At 61.4% G+C, this 16,187-nt stretch overlaps 1 protein-coding gene across 1 annotated transcript in view; it reads right to left on the bottom strand.

Moving 5' to 3' along the window:
* Positions 1-16,187, bottom strand: part of TBC1D2B (TBC1 domain family member 2B) — a 66,077-nt gene that overhangs the window by 10,518 nt on the left and 39,372 nt on the right. The window contains 7 exon segments of the mRNA XM_042940772.1: positions 123-240; positions 2,918-3,412; positions 5,852-6,045; positions 6,870-6,980; positions 11,971-12,354; positions 12,919-13,145; positions 15,997-16,160. Coding sequence (XP_042796706.1) covers positions 123-240; positions 2,918-3,412; positions 5,852-6,045; positions 6,870-6,980; positions 11,971-12,354; positions 12,919-13,145; positions 15,997-16,160 — 1,693 coding nt within the window.

The following is a 16,187-nucleotide window of genomic DNA, read 5'->3' as shown; positions in this document are numbered from 1 at the left end:
CCTCGTACGTCTGTTTCAAGGCTCAGCACGCACGGGAGCCCCTCCCCCACCGAAGTTTAATTCACCACGTGTCGGCTGGGCTCTCCAGGCCGCTGGCTGACACGCGGTGTTTCTAGCCGTACCTGGGACCCCAGCAGCGTCTTGGTGTAATAGTCTCGAGGCATGAAAACTTCCACTATGGTGACCAGACACCAGAACGCGTCTTCTTGCTCCAGGTACAGCAGGGCCACCGCCACCAACCTGTAAACAGACGGACAGCAAGGTGAGGGCCGGCACCCCGCACGCCGGGGCCCGGGCTGCACGGCTGGCCAGCCGCAACGCGCCGTCTGCTTACACAGCCGCGGCCATCTCCGGTCCCCCTGCAAAGAACAAGCAACTTCCTGCACGAGCAACACATCTGTCCTTTTCTTTCTGTTTTAAGTCCTCTCTGCCCCCAATGTGGGGCTCAACCTCACGACCCCGAGATCAAGAGTCACGTGTTCCACCAACTGAGCCAGCCGGGTGCCCCGAGTGAGGCACGTCCGACTCTGGATTTCAGCTCACGTCATGACTGCATGGTTCATGGGTCCGAGACCCGTGTTGGGCTCTGTGCTGACAGCACAGGGCCTGCTTGGGATTCATTCTCCCTCTCTCTCTCTCTCTCTCTCTGCCCCTTCCCCCTCAAAATAAACACTAAGATAAATGATGTTTGAGAAGCAAAGGTACTGCTCCCGCCAACCCTTTCATTTGGTTTTCGTTTAAGGATGCTGAAATTCGTTCCCAACGATCAACCAGCCTCATTAAACAAAAACGCTTAGCTGATGCAGCTCTTTTGTGCGCAGAGTCCAGAGGTGTACGATGGGTTACAGACAGCCACTCCGACGGGCCTTCAGAAGGAGCCGCGGCCACGGTGTGCGTGCACGTGGGGGCAGGAGCCTGAACAATGGTTAGCTCGCTCGTAAAGGAAACCTGGGTTCAGCCGTTGTACTGTCCCCAGTCACGGACCTGTCCAGTGATCCCAGGCTTGGCTCCCGGTAGGCATTCAGGCAGGATCCGGACACAGAGCAACGAGAAAAAAAGCCCTTCTCTCTGCATCTGAAATCCAAGCGCCTCTGCTCTGACGGCTTCTGTGCCTCGCTTACGGGAAACCCTAACCCTACTTCTCCGAGGCTGGCTGTGGTCTTTTTCTTCCTCACATAAAATTACGACGGATTCACCTCGAATTAAGACCTGGAAACGAGGGACGTGGGGTCGGCGGAAGGGGATGCCTCAGGCAGGCCTGAGCGCACGGGCCGCAGGAAGCTGGCCGCGGCAGGGACGGACAGGAGAGACAGCAAGCCCACAGCACCCAAAGGTGTGGGGAGCGGGGCCAGGGGTCTGCAGTCAGCACAGCCCGCAGGACGTCACCTTAACCAAGTTTCAAGAAGGCAGGCCTGGATCACTCACAAAAGGCCAACGTTCTTCTACCCAAGTTCTGGGTTCTCAGGAGGCACATGTAAAATATTTGGGGGAAAACCCCAATAAAATGGTTAAAGTTAAGAGGCCCTAAGGGTGATGGGGTGCAGACGATGGGGGCAATTTTCCGGAAGTTTTACTGTGGAAGAGGAGGTTCCACGGCAGCGCCAGACGAACGGGGCGCCAGCATCGCCCCCAAACAGGCGTGCCGGAGGGATCCGCTGGCCTTCAGAGGGTTGTGGCTTCCGGAAGCCGTTAGACTGGGTGTTCCACGTGAATCGTGGATTCAAAGAGAATTAAACCGTTCCTTACGCGGCATCCCGTTTACGGCTTGTTTTCTTTTAACGGGGCGCCAAGGGGCAGCCGAACCCATCACTTTCGGGGCACAGACGGCATATCCGTCCTCCCCACCACAGAGGCAGGTGACTTCCTGGGAACTGCCTAGTGTGAACACGCCAGCTGAAACCTTCCTTCTGCAGCACGGCCACTCAGACACAAACACGCGGCCCTTACTGGAGGTCAGTATCTGGCACGGAGGGGGAGTCAGGGCCTGTGAGCGACCAGAATTAACCGTCAGCATCCACAACTCAACGCGTGCGCTTGGCTTACGGCAAAACTCCTAACTCACGCGAGCACACACGGCTTCTTCACGCTTCAACGTATCTCCCGCTCCCACTGCACGGACAGAGCATCACTGGACGAGCGCAGGGCCAGCGAGTGCAGAAAGCACGTCAGCCACAGACACCAGGCACCAAGCAGCCACGGCACGCAGCCCCCTGCGGCGCGGACCCCGGGGCCTCCGGTGGCCTCGTCCCGCCCTAGCCCGGCTCCGAATGAGGAGCGACGAGGTGGGCGGCCTCCCAGTGTCCTCCGCCTATGGGAGCAGGGATGTGCGTGAGACCCGCAGACTCTCGTCCACAGGTGCCAGGTTCCAACCAGCCGCAGAACCATCTGGGGCAACTTCTCAACTCACGAAGACGCTGGATGAACGAGGAATGGCCACGAGCATCCGCTTCGTGCGTCATGAGCGTAAAATCGTATACAATTATAATTGAAAGTACAGTGAGATCAAACTTCTGGTCAAACCCTGAACCTCGTGAGGAACCAGAACAAGAAACGTAGTCGCTTCAGATAACGTAAATTTGGCAGCGGTATTGTTTTCGTATTTTACTTTTTTCAAGTTTGTTCATTTCAAGAGAGAGACGGAGAGAGATCCCGAGCGACGGAGGAGCAGAGAGAGATGGAGAGAGAATCCCGAGTAGGTTCTGAGCGGTCAGCACGGAGCCCAACACGGGGCCTGAACTCACGAACAGGGAGATGGTGAGCTGAGCCGAAACCAAGAGTCGGCTGCTCAAGGGACCGAGCCGGCGGGCGCCCCGGGGGACGCTGCGTCACTCGACCTAGCTGACTGCAACGTCCCCGCAGGGGAGGGGCCCGTCCCGGCCGGTGGGGTTCACAGGAGCGGCGTGGGGCCGACACCCACCTATTCAGACCCTGGCAGTAGCCGATGTCCGGGTTCCGCCAGGAGAAGGCCAGCAGGACGTTGCGAAGCTTCTGTATGCCCTCCGAGGTGGGGGAGGAGTAGTGCTTGTTGTTGGGCAGGGTCCGCAGCAGGTCGAGCTCGATCTGCTTGGAGGCCGGGTTCTGCTTCTCCAGCGCCTTCTGGAGCAGCGTCTGGAAGTACCCGGGCTCGGTGCTGCCCTTGAACTTCCGGGTGTGGAGGTCCACGCACCACTTCCACACCTTGGAACGGTGCTCGTGCGGGATGCCCGCCCGGATCAGGTTCTTCAGCTCCGGAGAGCACGCCATCTCCCGGTTCATCGTGCTCGCGAAGTAGTTTTCCCACTTGACGCCGGTGGACACTTCCTGGTTCTCTGTGAGGTGCAGCGTCTTCAGGTCCAGCGCGCGGACCTTGGCCACCAGCTTCTCCTCCTCGTCGTCCTCTGGGACGGTCCTGAACCCGTAGATGTCGTACTCACTGTTGAGAAAACAGGAGGAAGATAAAACGACGTGACTTCCACAAAGACGGCACGACAGCAGAGAGAGCCGGCCGCGCGCGCGTGGCCCCGTGACCCGGCCCCGGCGCTGGAGCGTCCAGGAGAGACCGGACTTCTCCGTAAACGGGGTCAGGACGACCGGCTGTCTGCGCAGGGGCAAGTTAGACCAGACCTCTTCTCGATACCAAGAGAGAAAGGGAATCCGAGCGCAGCGGAAGACGCCGGCGCTACTGGGAGATTCGGCCGCGCTGACGCACGCGTGTGCGTACATCACACCTGGACGGACGGGAAACTTTTGTGTTGGAAAAGCGTCATTTAAAAAAGCGGAAAGACGAGGGAGAAAACGTCTGTGTGGATATCAGGGACGTGGAAGGCAGGACAGTGGCCCCAAGGACGTCAAACCCCAGGGCCTCACACCCGTGACGAGGTCACCTCACAAAAGGCATTCACGGCGGGGAGCTCACCCCGGGTGTTCCAGGGGCCAGCGTGTGCACAGGAGCCCTTCACGGTGGGGGTCAAAGGAGAGGGGCCGCGTGGCCCACTGTCGCCGGCTGCGGAAGGAAGCGGGGGCCGGAGCCCAGGGGCGCAGCGGCCTCCAGAAGCAGGGGCTGAACGCCACGCCCGGCAGCCCGGGGAATGCGTTCTGCCGACCATCCCGTGACCATGTGCCTCGGGGAAGGAGTGCAGCCCAGGACACGTCGGCCGCCGGCAGAAGCCTAAGTGCGGCGTCGGAAGCCACGAAGCGTGCGGCGACCCGCCAGGCCGGCCACGGGAAAACCAGCACGCGGGCCTTCCGTGCCCTGCTGCTCCGGAAACCCGCCCCGGCGCGGCTGCAGCTGTATTCCCTGCAGGTCGGGGATCCCCCTTCCAGTCTACACCCGGCAGGACGGGAGCTCGCACACAGACAGGCAGACACACGAACCACGCGTTCGCCCACCTCATCTGGTAAAGGGAGCACGGAAGGAACCACCAGGGGAAGGAATAAAGACACCGAGGTCCGGGCACCACACGTCCCCCCCTACCGGAAAGGTACACAAGGCAAGAACGAAATGCCCGGGAGCCACACGTATCCCCCCCGTGCGATTTCAGGAAGTTAACACTGAAGGCAGGCAGTTGCGAAAACACAGAACACGGTGGGGTTCGCATATTAAAAAGTGTCATCAGGGGCGCCTGGGTGGCTCGGTCGGTTGAGCATCTGACTCTGGATTTTGGCTCAGGTCGTGATCTCGCGGTTCGCGGGTTCGAGCCCCGCGTCGTGCTCTGCGCTGACAGCGTGGAGCCTGCTTGGGATCCCCTCTCTCCCCCTCCCTCTCTGCCCCTCCCTGGCGCATGTGCACACCCAGACACACTTCCTCTCTCCAAGTACATACACTTACGAAAGAGGGCCATCAGTTAGAAGTTAGAAACGCATCCTGGAGTGTTTTAAGGTGAAAAGACAAAACGTGTGGCATCTGCCTTAAAGTAACTGCAGGAAAAAACCTTGGGGGAGGGGAAGACGAAACCAGACTGGCCAAACACTGGTAACTGCTGACGGTACGCGTGGGGTGTCGCTGGCCGTCACTTTGTAGGCTTGAAATTTTCATCAAGTAAAAACGAGTCCGTGCGTACAGTCAGCGTTCTAGTTACAGGCGGTTTGAACACGTACGATGTACACAGCGAGGGCCCAAGGGCACACGAGGGAGGAAGGACGGGGTCTCCAGAGCCGCCAGCCGGGGTGCCGTCCGCGGGCCCTGTCCTTGCCCCCAGGCACCGTGACCGTGGCCAGCACGTCTCCCCCACAGCCTCAGCCTCCTGTGCGGCACGAGGGTACACGCACCCGCCTCGCCGAGAGCCCGCACGGCTCCTGGCACACAGGCCTCGGCAGTGCGGGTGCCGCGCGCTTGAGCCCAGACGCGGGGAGGCCGTGCTGACCGGGCTTCGCCGGGGCGGGAGGCGCGAGGCCCCTGCAGCAGGGCCGTCCCGGGGCGGCCAGCGGGGGAGACAGGAGGAGACGGGACTGAATCTGCGGTTTCTCCGCGTCCAACATCTCAACGGATCTCGTTTTTCAGAAAGTACTACTTAAGGACCCCAGGGGGAGAGCCGGCACGGGCTTCCAGACTCCGCCATTTTCTAACATGTGCGACGCTGTGCGTGTCCGAGTGTGTCCACGGCACACGTCGGAGCCTCAGGGGGTGCTGGGCCGCCGAGCCAGGCCACCCGAGCGTCGTCCCCACTCGGGGGGCCCCTGTGCTCTCAGACGCAGTGGCGGCTGTCACGTTCACGCTGCCTTTCCCGCCACAATGCCATCGGGTGCAGCTGTGTCTCGGGACGGGGCGCCTACTCCCCGGGACACGGCCTCGCGTCCCGTCCCCCGCGCACGGCCGCTGTGGCTGCAGCGGGGGGCCTCAGGAGGGGGTCCCACCACCCGCCAGCACCCTTACCCGACGAGACGAGGCTTCACGAATGCCTGCTCCGGCTGCTCCGGGCCCTCCACCTGCAGAGCGTCCTCCAGCAGCTGGGCTATGACCTCGCGGGAGGGCCCCTGCTCCTCTGAGCACACGGGCGTCTTCATTTCTTGCAGCAGAATCAGGTATTTGCTCTCTATCTGGCAGAGCTTGGCTTCCAGGCTGGAATACTACAGACAGCGCGGGGGTTACCTCCGTCCCGACCGACGCGGGATACACAACCCTCAGGTACGTCAGGCGGCCCACGAATGACGAGCCCCCAGCTACCAGGAGGAGAGGCGGGGGACCGTGTGGAGGACAAGAGATTGATTTATGTCACCGGCCACCCGTCACGTCCCCTCCCTTCCGGGGCTCCGGCACCAAGGACCCGATGCCAACACCCACATGGGTCCTGGACGGCCGAAGGGAGCAGCAGGAACCAGGGCACGAGCCGGTTCCTGAGGTCACGTCGTGTCCCTGGCATGTGGGCCATGAGCAGGCGCCCGTGTGGCACCCACACTTTCCCAGGACCCTGTGCCTGGGACCAGCTCCCGTCCGCCGCCGCCTCAGACAAGACAGACACCAAGGAGAACACGCAAGCACAGGTCGGGGGACGCGGTGACGGCTGTCACGTTCACGCTGCCTTTCCCGCCACAATGCCATCGGACTCTCGCACCGCCACCATTGGGCTGGCAGCGAGGTGTTCTCCCCCTTCCCCGCTTACAGGTGGGAAATCGATCCCCACAACAGCTAAAATCACAATCCAAGGAGCCTTCCTCTGGGGGCCTCAGGATAGGATTTAAGCTTTTCTGTGAATCCCGTCATACGTGCAGATGGGACACACCGGGGCGCCTCAGATGAGACCAAGCGCCCAGCACTCTGCGCTCCCAACGTTTCAGACACGATTCGGGGTCGTGACCGCACCCCCACCGGCAGCAGGACAGGGTTGCGGGCACCCACTTCCGGAAGGCTCTGAGTCCCCCGCCACCAGGACACAGAGCCGCGCCCGACCCACCTTGGCCATCAGATCCCGCTCCCTCCTTTCTGCGTTCCTCCGCAGCGCCGAGAGCTCCAGAATTTCCTTGTTGAGAAACTTATTCTGGGTTTTATACCCCTGGAGGCTGTCCTGTTGGAAGAGAAAACCCGTCGATTCACACCAGCTGAAGGCTGATTATTCTACGTAATTAATATTCCGCCCTTGCAATCAAACGGTCCCGCTGAATTAGTGCCGACACCCCGACCACCGCCGCGGCCACCAGGACCCACGTCCCCGCTCTGTGCAGACGCCTACCTGCGCTCACGTCCCTCACGCTCCATTCTTTCCCAAGCAGAGAGACAGCACACTTTCTGCGGGTGCTCGTTTTTACTCACCCACTTTGCACACCGCACACGCCCTCAACTAGAGACCCACACCTGCAACCGACAGTGGGTGAGGCGCTCCGGAGGGCGCGTCCCTCCCGCGTCCACGTGGAAGACGTCAAACCCTGGCCAAGCTGGAAGGGAAGTACAGCGAACCCAACATACCCTTCACCTAAATTCACCAATGGTTAATGTTTGCTGCATCTGCCGTGTTTTAAGAGGCCTCACGGGCCGGCGACAAGCTCTACCAAACGTGGGGACACGTTTGGCTCTGGCCTTGAAGCCTGAGGACAGGAAGCCCGAGCTTGGACACGTGCCGCCGAGCGCAGCCCTTCATCGGTGTGCTTCTCCCGCTCTGCCGGGGCTCCCGGGGAGGCTCCGGCCCCTCGGCCTTGGCCACAGCCGCAGGAAAATTCGGGGGCCGGCTGGGAGTGGCTTCCAGGGAAGCCGCGGGCTCCTGGACCCTCACGGGACAGAAGCCAGGGCCGTTCCCCGAGACGTGCCCCAGGCTGGACATCGCCGCGGGGCTGGCGGCCCATAACCACCCTAAAACCCACAGAGAAAATGACGTTTCCGTGATCCCTTCAATCGCTAACATTTGTGGGGCGCTTGCTGGGGATTATGGGTCAGCATGACACTCCTGATCTGCCTGCACCACGACAACTGCTGGGCAGCCGTCCCCAGGTCTCCGCTGCCCAGGTGAAGACGGAGCCTCGGGGCCGGGATCTGGCCTCTGAGAGCCAGGCCGCTGGACTCCGGGCCACTGGCCACGCCTGACTGATACGCGCACACCTTCTGAGTCCGTGGGACCACATGTCACGACAGGCCCGCGAGACACCTAAGTCTAGCCCCACAGAAGGCCCCGATCCCCTTCGCGGCCTCAGTCTCGCCCTCCCGGTGGGTGAGAGCTGCTGGCGGCAGATGGAGGAGAGGGAGTGCCGGGCCAAGCGCAGCACGCGCCCGAGCCCGACGGACCGAGGCCGAGTGACACAAGGGGGTGGGTGACAGCAGGAGAGCAGACTAACGGTGTCTTCCTTGGGAGGGCCTGACTGTTCATCACAAGGACGGTCTCCCTACGGTGACGGTCACAGCAGGGAAGCCCCGCGAGGCACCAGGAGCCCGATCCCCGCGAGACCCCCGAGGGGAGGGCCGGGTCTCAGGTGAACACACTGGGCAGAGAAGGGGCCCAACCCGCCGTGGGGGGGCTCACGGGCGCCACAGCTGGGCTTGAACACAGGCCAGGTCTGGCTCCAGAGCAGCGTCCAGACCACCGCGAGTGCCGGCCCACGTCTCCTCCCTGCTGCTCACCCTCACTGCAGCTGTGGTTCTGCCTCTGTCTCTGCTTTCAAGCCACACTGGGTGCCGCGGGGGCGGGGGGCGGGGTGGGGAGGGACACACCGTGCGCTTCCGGCAGAGCGCAGAGCCCGGCGCGTGGCCGGACAAACGAACAAGGCCGCGAGCGTGAAGGCCCACGCGGAAGGAGCAAATCGCAGGAAGGAGGACAGGGCGGCACAAGGGGATGGGGACACAGTCACAGGACGGGCAGCCCCAAATCACAGCGAGGACAGCGCCCACCGAGCCAGCTATGGTGCCGGACAGAGCAGGGATCGACCTACTCCGGGCACAGAATTACGGAGCCACGGAAAAGGTCTGGAAGGAAGTACGGGAAAGATAAAGTCCCTGAACTCTAGGCTGGAAAGATATGACGACCGATGTTTACTCCCTCCTCAAAATACCCCGGAAAGTGACCCTGTCTGTATCAGACCGATGAGAAGAGCTCGCAGGTTCCAAACAGCACAAACCTGCAGGCTGCAGACACAGACTCTTGACTGAGAAACCCGGAAATGATGGTGACAGTGACATGACAGAGTGCCGCCGACACACACAGACGGTCCCCCACAAGGACGTTTAAACTCGGGGACAAGGGAAGCAATCAGCGTGGGAACCACGCAGCATTAAGTGCTGGAGGACACAGAGGACAGCAAGTCCCTTCTTGCATCCACAACCCCTCACGCTGCGTTCCATTCCTGCAGTGCCACTGGAGAGGCGCGCAGGGGTGAGGGTGTGGGGCCGGAGAGCCAGCGCAGGGGTGAGGGTGTGGGGCCGGAGAGCCAGCGCAGGGGTGAGGGTGTGGGGCCGGAGAGCCAGCATAGGGGTGAGCGTGTGGGGCCGGAGAGCCAGCGCAGGGGAGAGGGTGTGGGGCCAGAGAGCCAGCGCAGGGGAGAGGGTGTGGGGCCGGAGAGCCAGCGCAGGGGAGAGGGTGTGGGGCCGGAGAGCCAGTGCAGGGTGAGGGTATGGAACTGGAGAGCCAGTACAGGGGTAAGAGTGTGGGGCTGGAGAGCCAGCACAGAGGTGAGGGTGTGGGGCCAGAGAGCCAGCGCAGGGGTGAGGGTGTGGGGCCAGAGAGACAGTGCAGGGGTGAGGGTATGGAACTGGAGAGCCAGTAGAGGGGTAAGAGTGTGGGGCTGGAGAGCCAGCACAGGGGTGAGGGTGTGGGGCCGGAGAGCCGGCGCAGGGGAGAGGGTGTGGGGCCGGAGAGCCAGCGCAGGGGAGAGGGTGTGGGGCCGGAGAGCCAGCGCAGGGGAGAGGGTGTGGGGCCGGAGAGCCAGCGCAGGGGAGAGGGTGTGGGGCCGGAGAGCCAGCGCAGGGGTGAGGGTGTGGGGCCGGAGAGCCAGCGCAGGGGAGAGGGTGTGGGGCCGGAGAGCCAGCGCAGGGGAGAGGGTGTGGGGCCAGAGAGCCAGCACAGGGGTGAGCTTTTAAGGCTGGAGAGCCAGCGCAGGGGAGAGGGTGTGGGGCCGGAGAGCCAGCGCAGGGGTGAGCGTGTGGGGCCGGAGAGCCAGCGCAGGGGAGAGGGTGTGGGGCCGGAGAGCCAGCGCAGGGGAGAGGGTGTAAGGCCGGAGAGCCAGCTCAGGGAGAGGGTGTGGGGCCGGAGAGCCAGCGCAGGGGAGAGGGTGTGGGGCCGGGGAGCCAGCGCAGGGGTGAGCGTGTGGGGCCGGAGAGCCAGCGCAGGGGAGAGGGTGTGGGGCCGGAGAGCCAGCGCAGGGGAGAGGGTGTGGGGCCGGAGAGCCAGCGCAGGGGTGAGCGTGTGGGGCCAGAGAGCCAGTGCAGGGGTGAGGGTATGGAACTGGAGAGCCAGTACAGGGGTAAGAGTGTGGGGCTGGAGAGCCAGCACAGGGGTGAGCGTGTGGGGCCAGAGAGCCAGCACAGGGGTGAGCGTGTAAGGCTGGAGAGCCAGCGCAGGGGTGAGGGTGTGGAGCTGGAGAGCCAGTACAGGGGTGAGCGTGTGGGGCTGGAGAACCAGCACAGGGGTGAGGGTGTGGGGCCAGAGAGCCAGCACAGGGGTGAGGGTGTGGGGCTGGAGAGCCAGTGCAGGGCTGAGGGTGAGCATGTAGGACTGGAGAGCCAGCGGAGGGGTGAGCATGTGGGGCTGGAGAGCCAGCACAGGGGTGACAATGTGAGGGTGGAGAGCCAGCGCAGGGGCGAGCGTGTGGGGCCGGAGAGCCAGCGCAGGGGTGAGCATGTTGGGCTGGAGAGCCAGCGCAGGGGCGAGCGTGTGGGGCTGGTGGCCGACCATCCCGCCTGGACCCCAGGGCCACACAGAGGCTCCAGAGAACCTTCCTCCTTCTTGAGCTCTCGTGGATTTTGGAGCCACAGGCTTTAAAAAGCGGGGAGAAACGTTGGAGGAAAAGGTCACGAAATCACCAAGTGACTGAAACCAGCCTGCCCACCGTGCCACAGAAACAAGAGAGTAAATAAGGGCGAGAAACCTAACCCGGGTCAACTGTGTGGGTCCCCACAGGGAGCTGCGTGGACACAGGACAAGCCGCTCCATCCCGCACGTGCTCTGGCTGGGCCCGCGTGTGTCCCCACAGAGCATGCTCGGCGGGGCCAGCAGGCAGATGCTGCAAACACAGGCACGCTCACAAAACGTCAACTCTAGTCCACGTTAAACAAGGTGGCGTGAAACGCACATCACCCGCGCGGTGCGGGTCGGGCATGTTCCAGGCCGTGTGCGCAAGCAAGGCCGGCCCACTGGCAACGCTGACGGAGACGTGTCACCGAGAAGCCATCACGACGGAGGCCCTGCACATGTCCCAGCGATGCTGCTGTCAGCCCAGTGTTAAGTCCTGTTTTAGAATTCTCTGAGAGACAACCCCCCCCCCCCTTGCCATCCTCTGCACTGACGGGGGCAGGCGCTCCCGGGCACACAGCGGGGCCTCGCCAACAACCTCAAGGTGGCGAACCTTGGCCTCCGAGGATACACTACACTCAGGGGCCAGACACCCTCGGTGCCAAGGTGTCTACACAACGAGGGTAGCCAGGAGAGGAGCGTGTTGGGGACGGGACACACCTGTGGCTGGAGACCCGCGTGGGGTCGACTGGACTACACCCAGGGTCCCTGTGGGGCCTGACGGACAGACCACGGGCCTTCAGCTCTCCGGGGGGGAGGGGGCTGGCAGGCTTCTCCGCAGGCACGGGGACCACCCCTGCCTCCCACAGCAGCGCGCTCCCCCCACCTGCCAACGGGTCCGCACCCTGGGGACGACCCGGAGACCCAACGTGTTCAGGAAGTAGCACCCTCCCCGGGGCCAGCGTGGCCACAGGGGCGCCGGCTCCGAGCGGGCCTGTGGGGCAGCCGACCCCACGCTCCGCTCCCCCACCAGGCACTGAGGCCGGCACCCCTGCGCGACATCGAGGGGCCGCCCGCACCGCCTGTCTGAACCCCGCCCAGCAGCCGGAGCCCACACCCCACTTACTTTCAGCCTGTCCAGCTCCAGCTGCTCCCTGCTGGCGGGGGAGCCGGGCACCCCCGTGGGGGACGACGTACTGTCCTCGCTCTCGCTGAGCTGGCGCGAGAGCTTCATGATGACCTCGTCCTTGGCCTGGATGGTCTCCACCAGCATCCCCAGCTGCTCGCTGAGCTCGCCCACCTTGCCCTTGAGCGTCCTCACTTCCTGCTGCAGACTCTCCCTCTCCAGGGTGAGCCTCTCCAGCTGGCCGCTGAGGCCCAGGATCTGGTCATCCTTGCGGTGCAGAAGGTCGAGCGCGTCCTTCGGGACCCCCTCGGAGAGCCGGCTGCTGGCGAAGTACTTGTCATACTGGGACGACCGGACCGTCTGCTGCAGCAGCCGCACAAGCTCCTGGAGCCGGAGGGGAGAGCAGGGACCGTGAACAGGCGCAGGGGGCAAGGCGGGGCGGAGGGAATGCGGAAACCCCACCGGGAGCGTGTTAGTAGCGAACCTCCTCTCGAGGGGTCTCGGAAACAGAGAGGAAGAGACGTTAGCCGGCGGAGCCTGTCTGCAGGGAACGGTAATAGGAAACGGGAAACAAACACGCGAACTGTGATCAGCAGCAGGTCCCAGCGAGCGCACATCGGTGTTCAGAAAACGGGGGCTCTAAAACCTTAAGCCTCAGCTCTGGTCGGAGCGATCAGGCGCACTCAGTTTCGGAAGAAACGGTGTCTGACACCACGCGGAGACTGTTCCCACCGGGAAGGGACTCTGGGCCAGCGCTGTGTCGAGAGAGACTGATGTACTCGTGTCTGAACGCGTGACCCGGGGCACCAGAGTGCCCACGAGGTAACACCCCGAGGGGAGCCCCCCCCCCGGGGAACAAAACACCCAGAGACCCACGAAAGCCAGGCTTTGCCCCTCTGGTCCCGGCGGCTGGTGTGGGGGGACACACGTGCGCGGAAGGGAAGTCACCTTCTGACTGGACAGGTCTTTCTTCAGCCGCTCCAGCTCCTCCTGCTGGCTGTGCAACTGCGTTTCGGGGGCCGGCTTGCTGACGCCACCACTGCTCTGCGGCCCCTCGGCGGAAGGGTCACCACTGACGTGACGGTTCTTGTAGGACCCGATCATGTCTCTCAAAGGGCGCTTTCCTTTGTAGGGAATACGTCCAAAATCAAAGGGAAATCCTGAGCTGGTTCCTCCTGCGTAAAAACAAAACTTTTTTAGGTGCAGGACAAATCCTCATTCTGGGAAGTCCGGTGAAACGCATCAGCATCCCATCCGTCATCCTCCAGAAAGCTGTGGGTCCCTCGCGCGGGGGACACAGGCGGGGGCGCCTCTCGCCCGACTCCTCCTTGATGAAAACCAAGCCTAAACTCAAGGAGCGGGATCCTTCCGTATTACACTGGTCACATGATCACTGCTGAAGAAAACGCTCTCCCTGCTTGCTCGGTTTCTAAGATGAGGCCTGGTGGCGCTAACGGGTTTATGACAAGGCTTCCCCGCACCTTCTCTCAGGACGCATCTCATTGCTAAGTTCCTTTTCCAAAAGGTCAGTTCACGTCACCGTTCTCCCATGTCATCCACTTTTAGGACCAAACAGAAAGAGAACAGGCCAGGGAGGAGCATGGTGCTGGAGTCCTTGCAGGGTCCCCACCTGCACAGACAGCGGGTTCCCCGTGGGACTCCCACACCTCGGGGATCCCTGGCTTCCTTTTGCTCATCTGTTCCCAGCAAAATAAAAACAAGACAAAGCCCCTCCCTAAATGTACGTTTTCTTAATTGTGAACACATGATTACCTTCTCTTTCTTAAAAAAAAAGGTATTTAAAGGGGCGCCTGGGGGGCTCAGTCGGTTGAGCTCAGGTCATGAACTCGCAGTTCGTGGGTTCGAGCCCCGCGTCGGGCTCTGTGCCGACAGCTCGGAGCCTGGAGCTGCTTCAGATTCTGTGTCTCCCTCTTTCTCTGCCCCTCCCCCGCTCACACTCTCTCAAAATAAGTTTTTAAAAAAATGGGTACTTAAAAATACTAAAGGACCCAAACACATTTCTGCATCAATGGATTCAAATACATATTCAAGCTATAAGGAGGCAATGTGAAATAGTACAAACCACACAGGTCCCTTAAAGCTAGAAAACAAGGCCGTGACTTCCTGCTGTTTTGGGACAGGGGCCACCCCGGGAGAGGCCAGTGACTGGGTGGGTCCGGTCTTGTCCTGTCTGTTGAAGTGTGTGCTCACAGGGAAAATCCGCTGAGTACTCATCTGCAATCAGGGAACTTTGTGTGTGTTATGCTTTCGATTAAAAAGTCCACTTAGCAGGGGCGCCTGGGTGGCTCAGTCAGTTGGGCATCCAACTTGGGCTCAGGTCGTGATCTCACAGTTTGGGAGTTCGAGCCTCCTGTCGGGCTCTGTGCTGACAGCTCGGAGCCTGGAGCTGCTTTAGAGTCTGTGTCTCCCTCTCTCTGCCCCACCCCCGCTTGCTCTCTCTCAAAAAAATAAACGTTAAAAAAATTTTTTTTAAAAAGTCCACTTAGCAAACCCTAAGAGACTCTTAAATACAGAGAATAAACCGAGGGTTCTCGGGGTGGGGGGGGGGGGTTGGATGGGGGATGGGCATTAAGGGGACACTTGTTGGGATGAACACTGGGTGCTGCATGTAAGCGATGAATCACTAGATTCTACTCCTGAAGCCATTATTACCGACTACATATAACTAACTTGGATTTTAGTAGAAGTCTGAGAAGAAAAAAAGAAATCCACCTACACAGCAGGGGAACAAACACAAAGGAGAGCGGCTGGGCGGCCCCGAGCGACAGGGCGACAAGCTGGCGGGCTGACTCACAGCCGGTACAGGACCGGTCCGCAGACCCCGCTGCCTCTCAAGGGCGACTCCCGTCAGGAAGGTGCCCACAGGCCCCGGGAGTCTCCTGCCCACCTGGCCGCTCAGCCTCGCTGACCCCTCCTTCCTTTTCACTCCAGGAGCCGCTACCAGAAGTCGGAGCCAAGGCGGCCCATCCGCCGGGACCCAGGTCCCCTTCCTCAGGAGGCGCTCCCGCTCAGGTGGGCCCCCCTCTGGCGTCGCACCCACCGAGCCGGCCCCGGGGAGCACAGCACGCCCATCTGGCCGCATCTCACACCCCGTCACGTGGGACTGAGGGCCCCAAAGGATGACCCAGCGAACAGAAGCAAGTCTCGGCCACCCTCCCCGGGGGATGGGAAAGGTCTCTCCTTTAGTAAATACTTGCCCCCCCCCCCCCCCCATAAACATTTCCTAAAATCCCGCCGCCTCCTGCCAGCCCACGCTAGAATCATGCATGAGGCAAAATTTCAATATTATTGTCGTTTTACAGGAAAACATCAACATTCCCTCGTGGATCCCTGGACAGAGCATCACAACCAGCTGTACAGACGGGGTCAGGCTGACGAACCCCGAACAGAAATCCAGCCCCAAACCCGCGGGAACAGGACACAGCGGTGGGGCCAGAGGGGTACACAGCCCCAGAGCGCCCTCGTCCCCTGGCGTCACCTCCTGGTCACGCAGCTGTGGAACGAGTGCAGGGTTAGACTATTAGATCAGACTCACTGTTTCTACGTGTAATAACACGCTGCCATAACTTTAAGATGAGTCGTTATCTCTTAGAGATACATACTAGATGAAATATTTACGTGTAATGGAGTGACGTCTAGCATTTACTTTGAAATGAAGATGGGTGAGCACGGGGAGGGGAAGGGGCTGGGAAGAAAGAGAGGCCCTAAGTTCACAACGGCACAAGTCAGACGAGGCCACACCGGAATCCGTGACCTTGTGCGTTCCACCTTCATGTCTGTTACAGAATTCTGTAAACGCAAGGTTTATAAGAAAAATCAGTACATCTGTAAAGAGCACCAGGACCCCCGGATGTTCTGTCCCTAACTTCACAGGCCCTCACGACTCATCTCCCACAGACAGGATGCAAATCCCTGTGCCTCCTGCCCCTGGGACCGCCTGCTACGGAAGGGTCCCCGCGCCCCTGGGGGCCGGCGGGGGGGCTCAGGCAGCAGGGACCGTCCTACCTTTGTTTCCTTCGGGCGCCTGCTTCCTCCTCTCTTCCTGCACCATTGACTCCTCCAGGTCCTTAGGGTTCGGGTCTAAAAGCTCCCACTCGTCATTGGTATAAAACACACTCTTGCGACTCTCACCGTGTCCTCTCCCAGGACGGAAAGACGACATTGAATTTCTGTCAGGAAACAGGAAGCGTGTTGTT

The sequence above is a fragment of the Panthera leo genome, chromosome B3, assembly GCF_018350215.1.
Source record: "Panthera leo isolate Ple1 chromosome B3, P.leo_Ple1_pat1.1, whole genome shotgun sequence".
Taxonomy (NCBI): Eukaryota; Metazoa; Chordata; class Mammalia; order Carnivora; family Felidae; genus Panthera; species Panthera leo.
The sequence above is the reverse complement of the archived record's forward strand: the minus strand, read 5'-3'. Positions and strand labels throughout refer to the sequence as shown.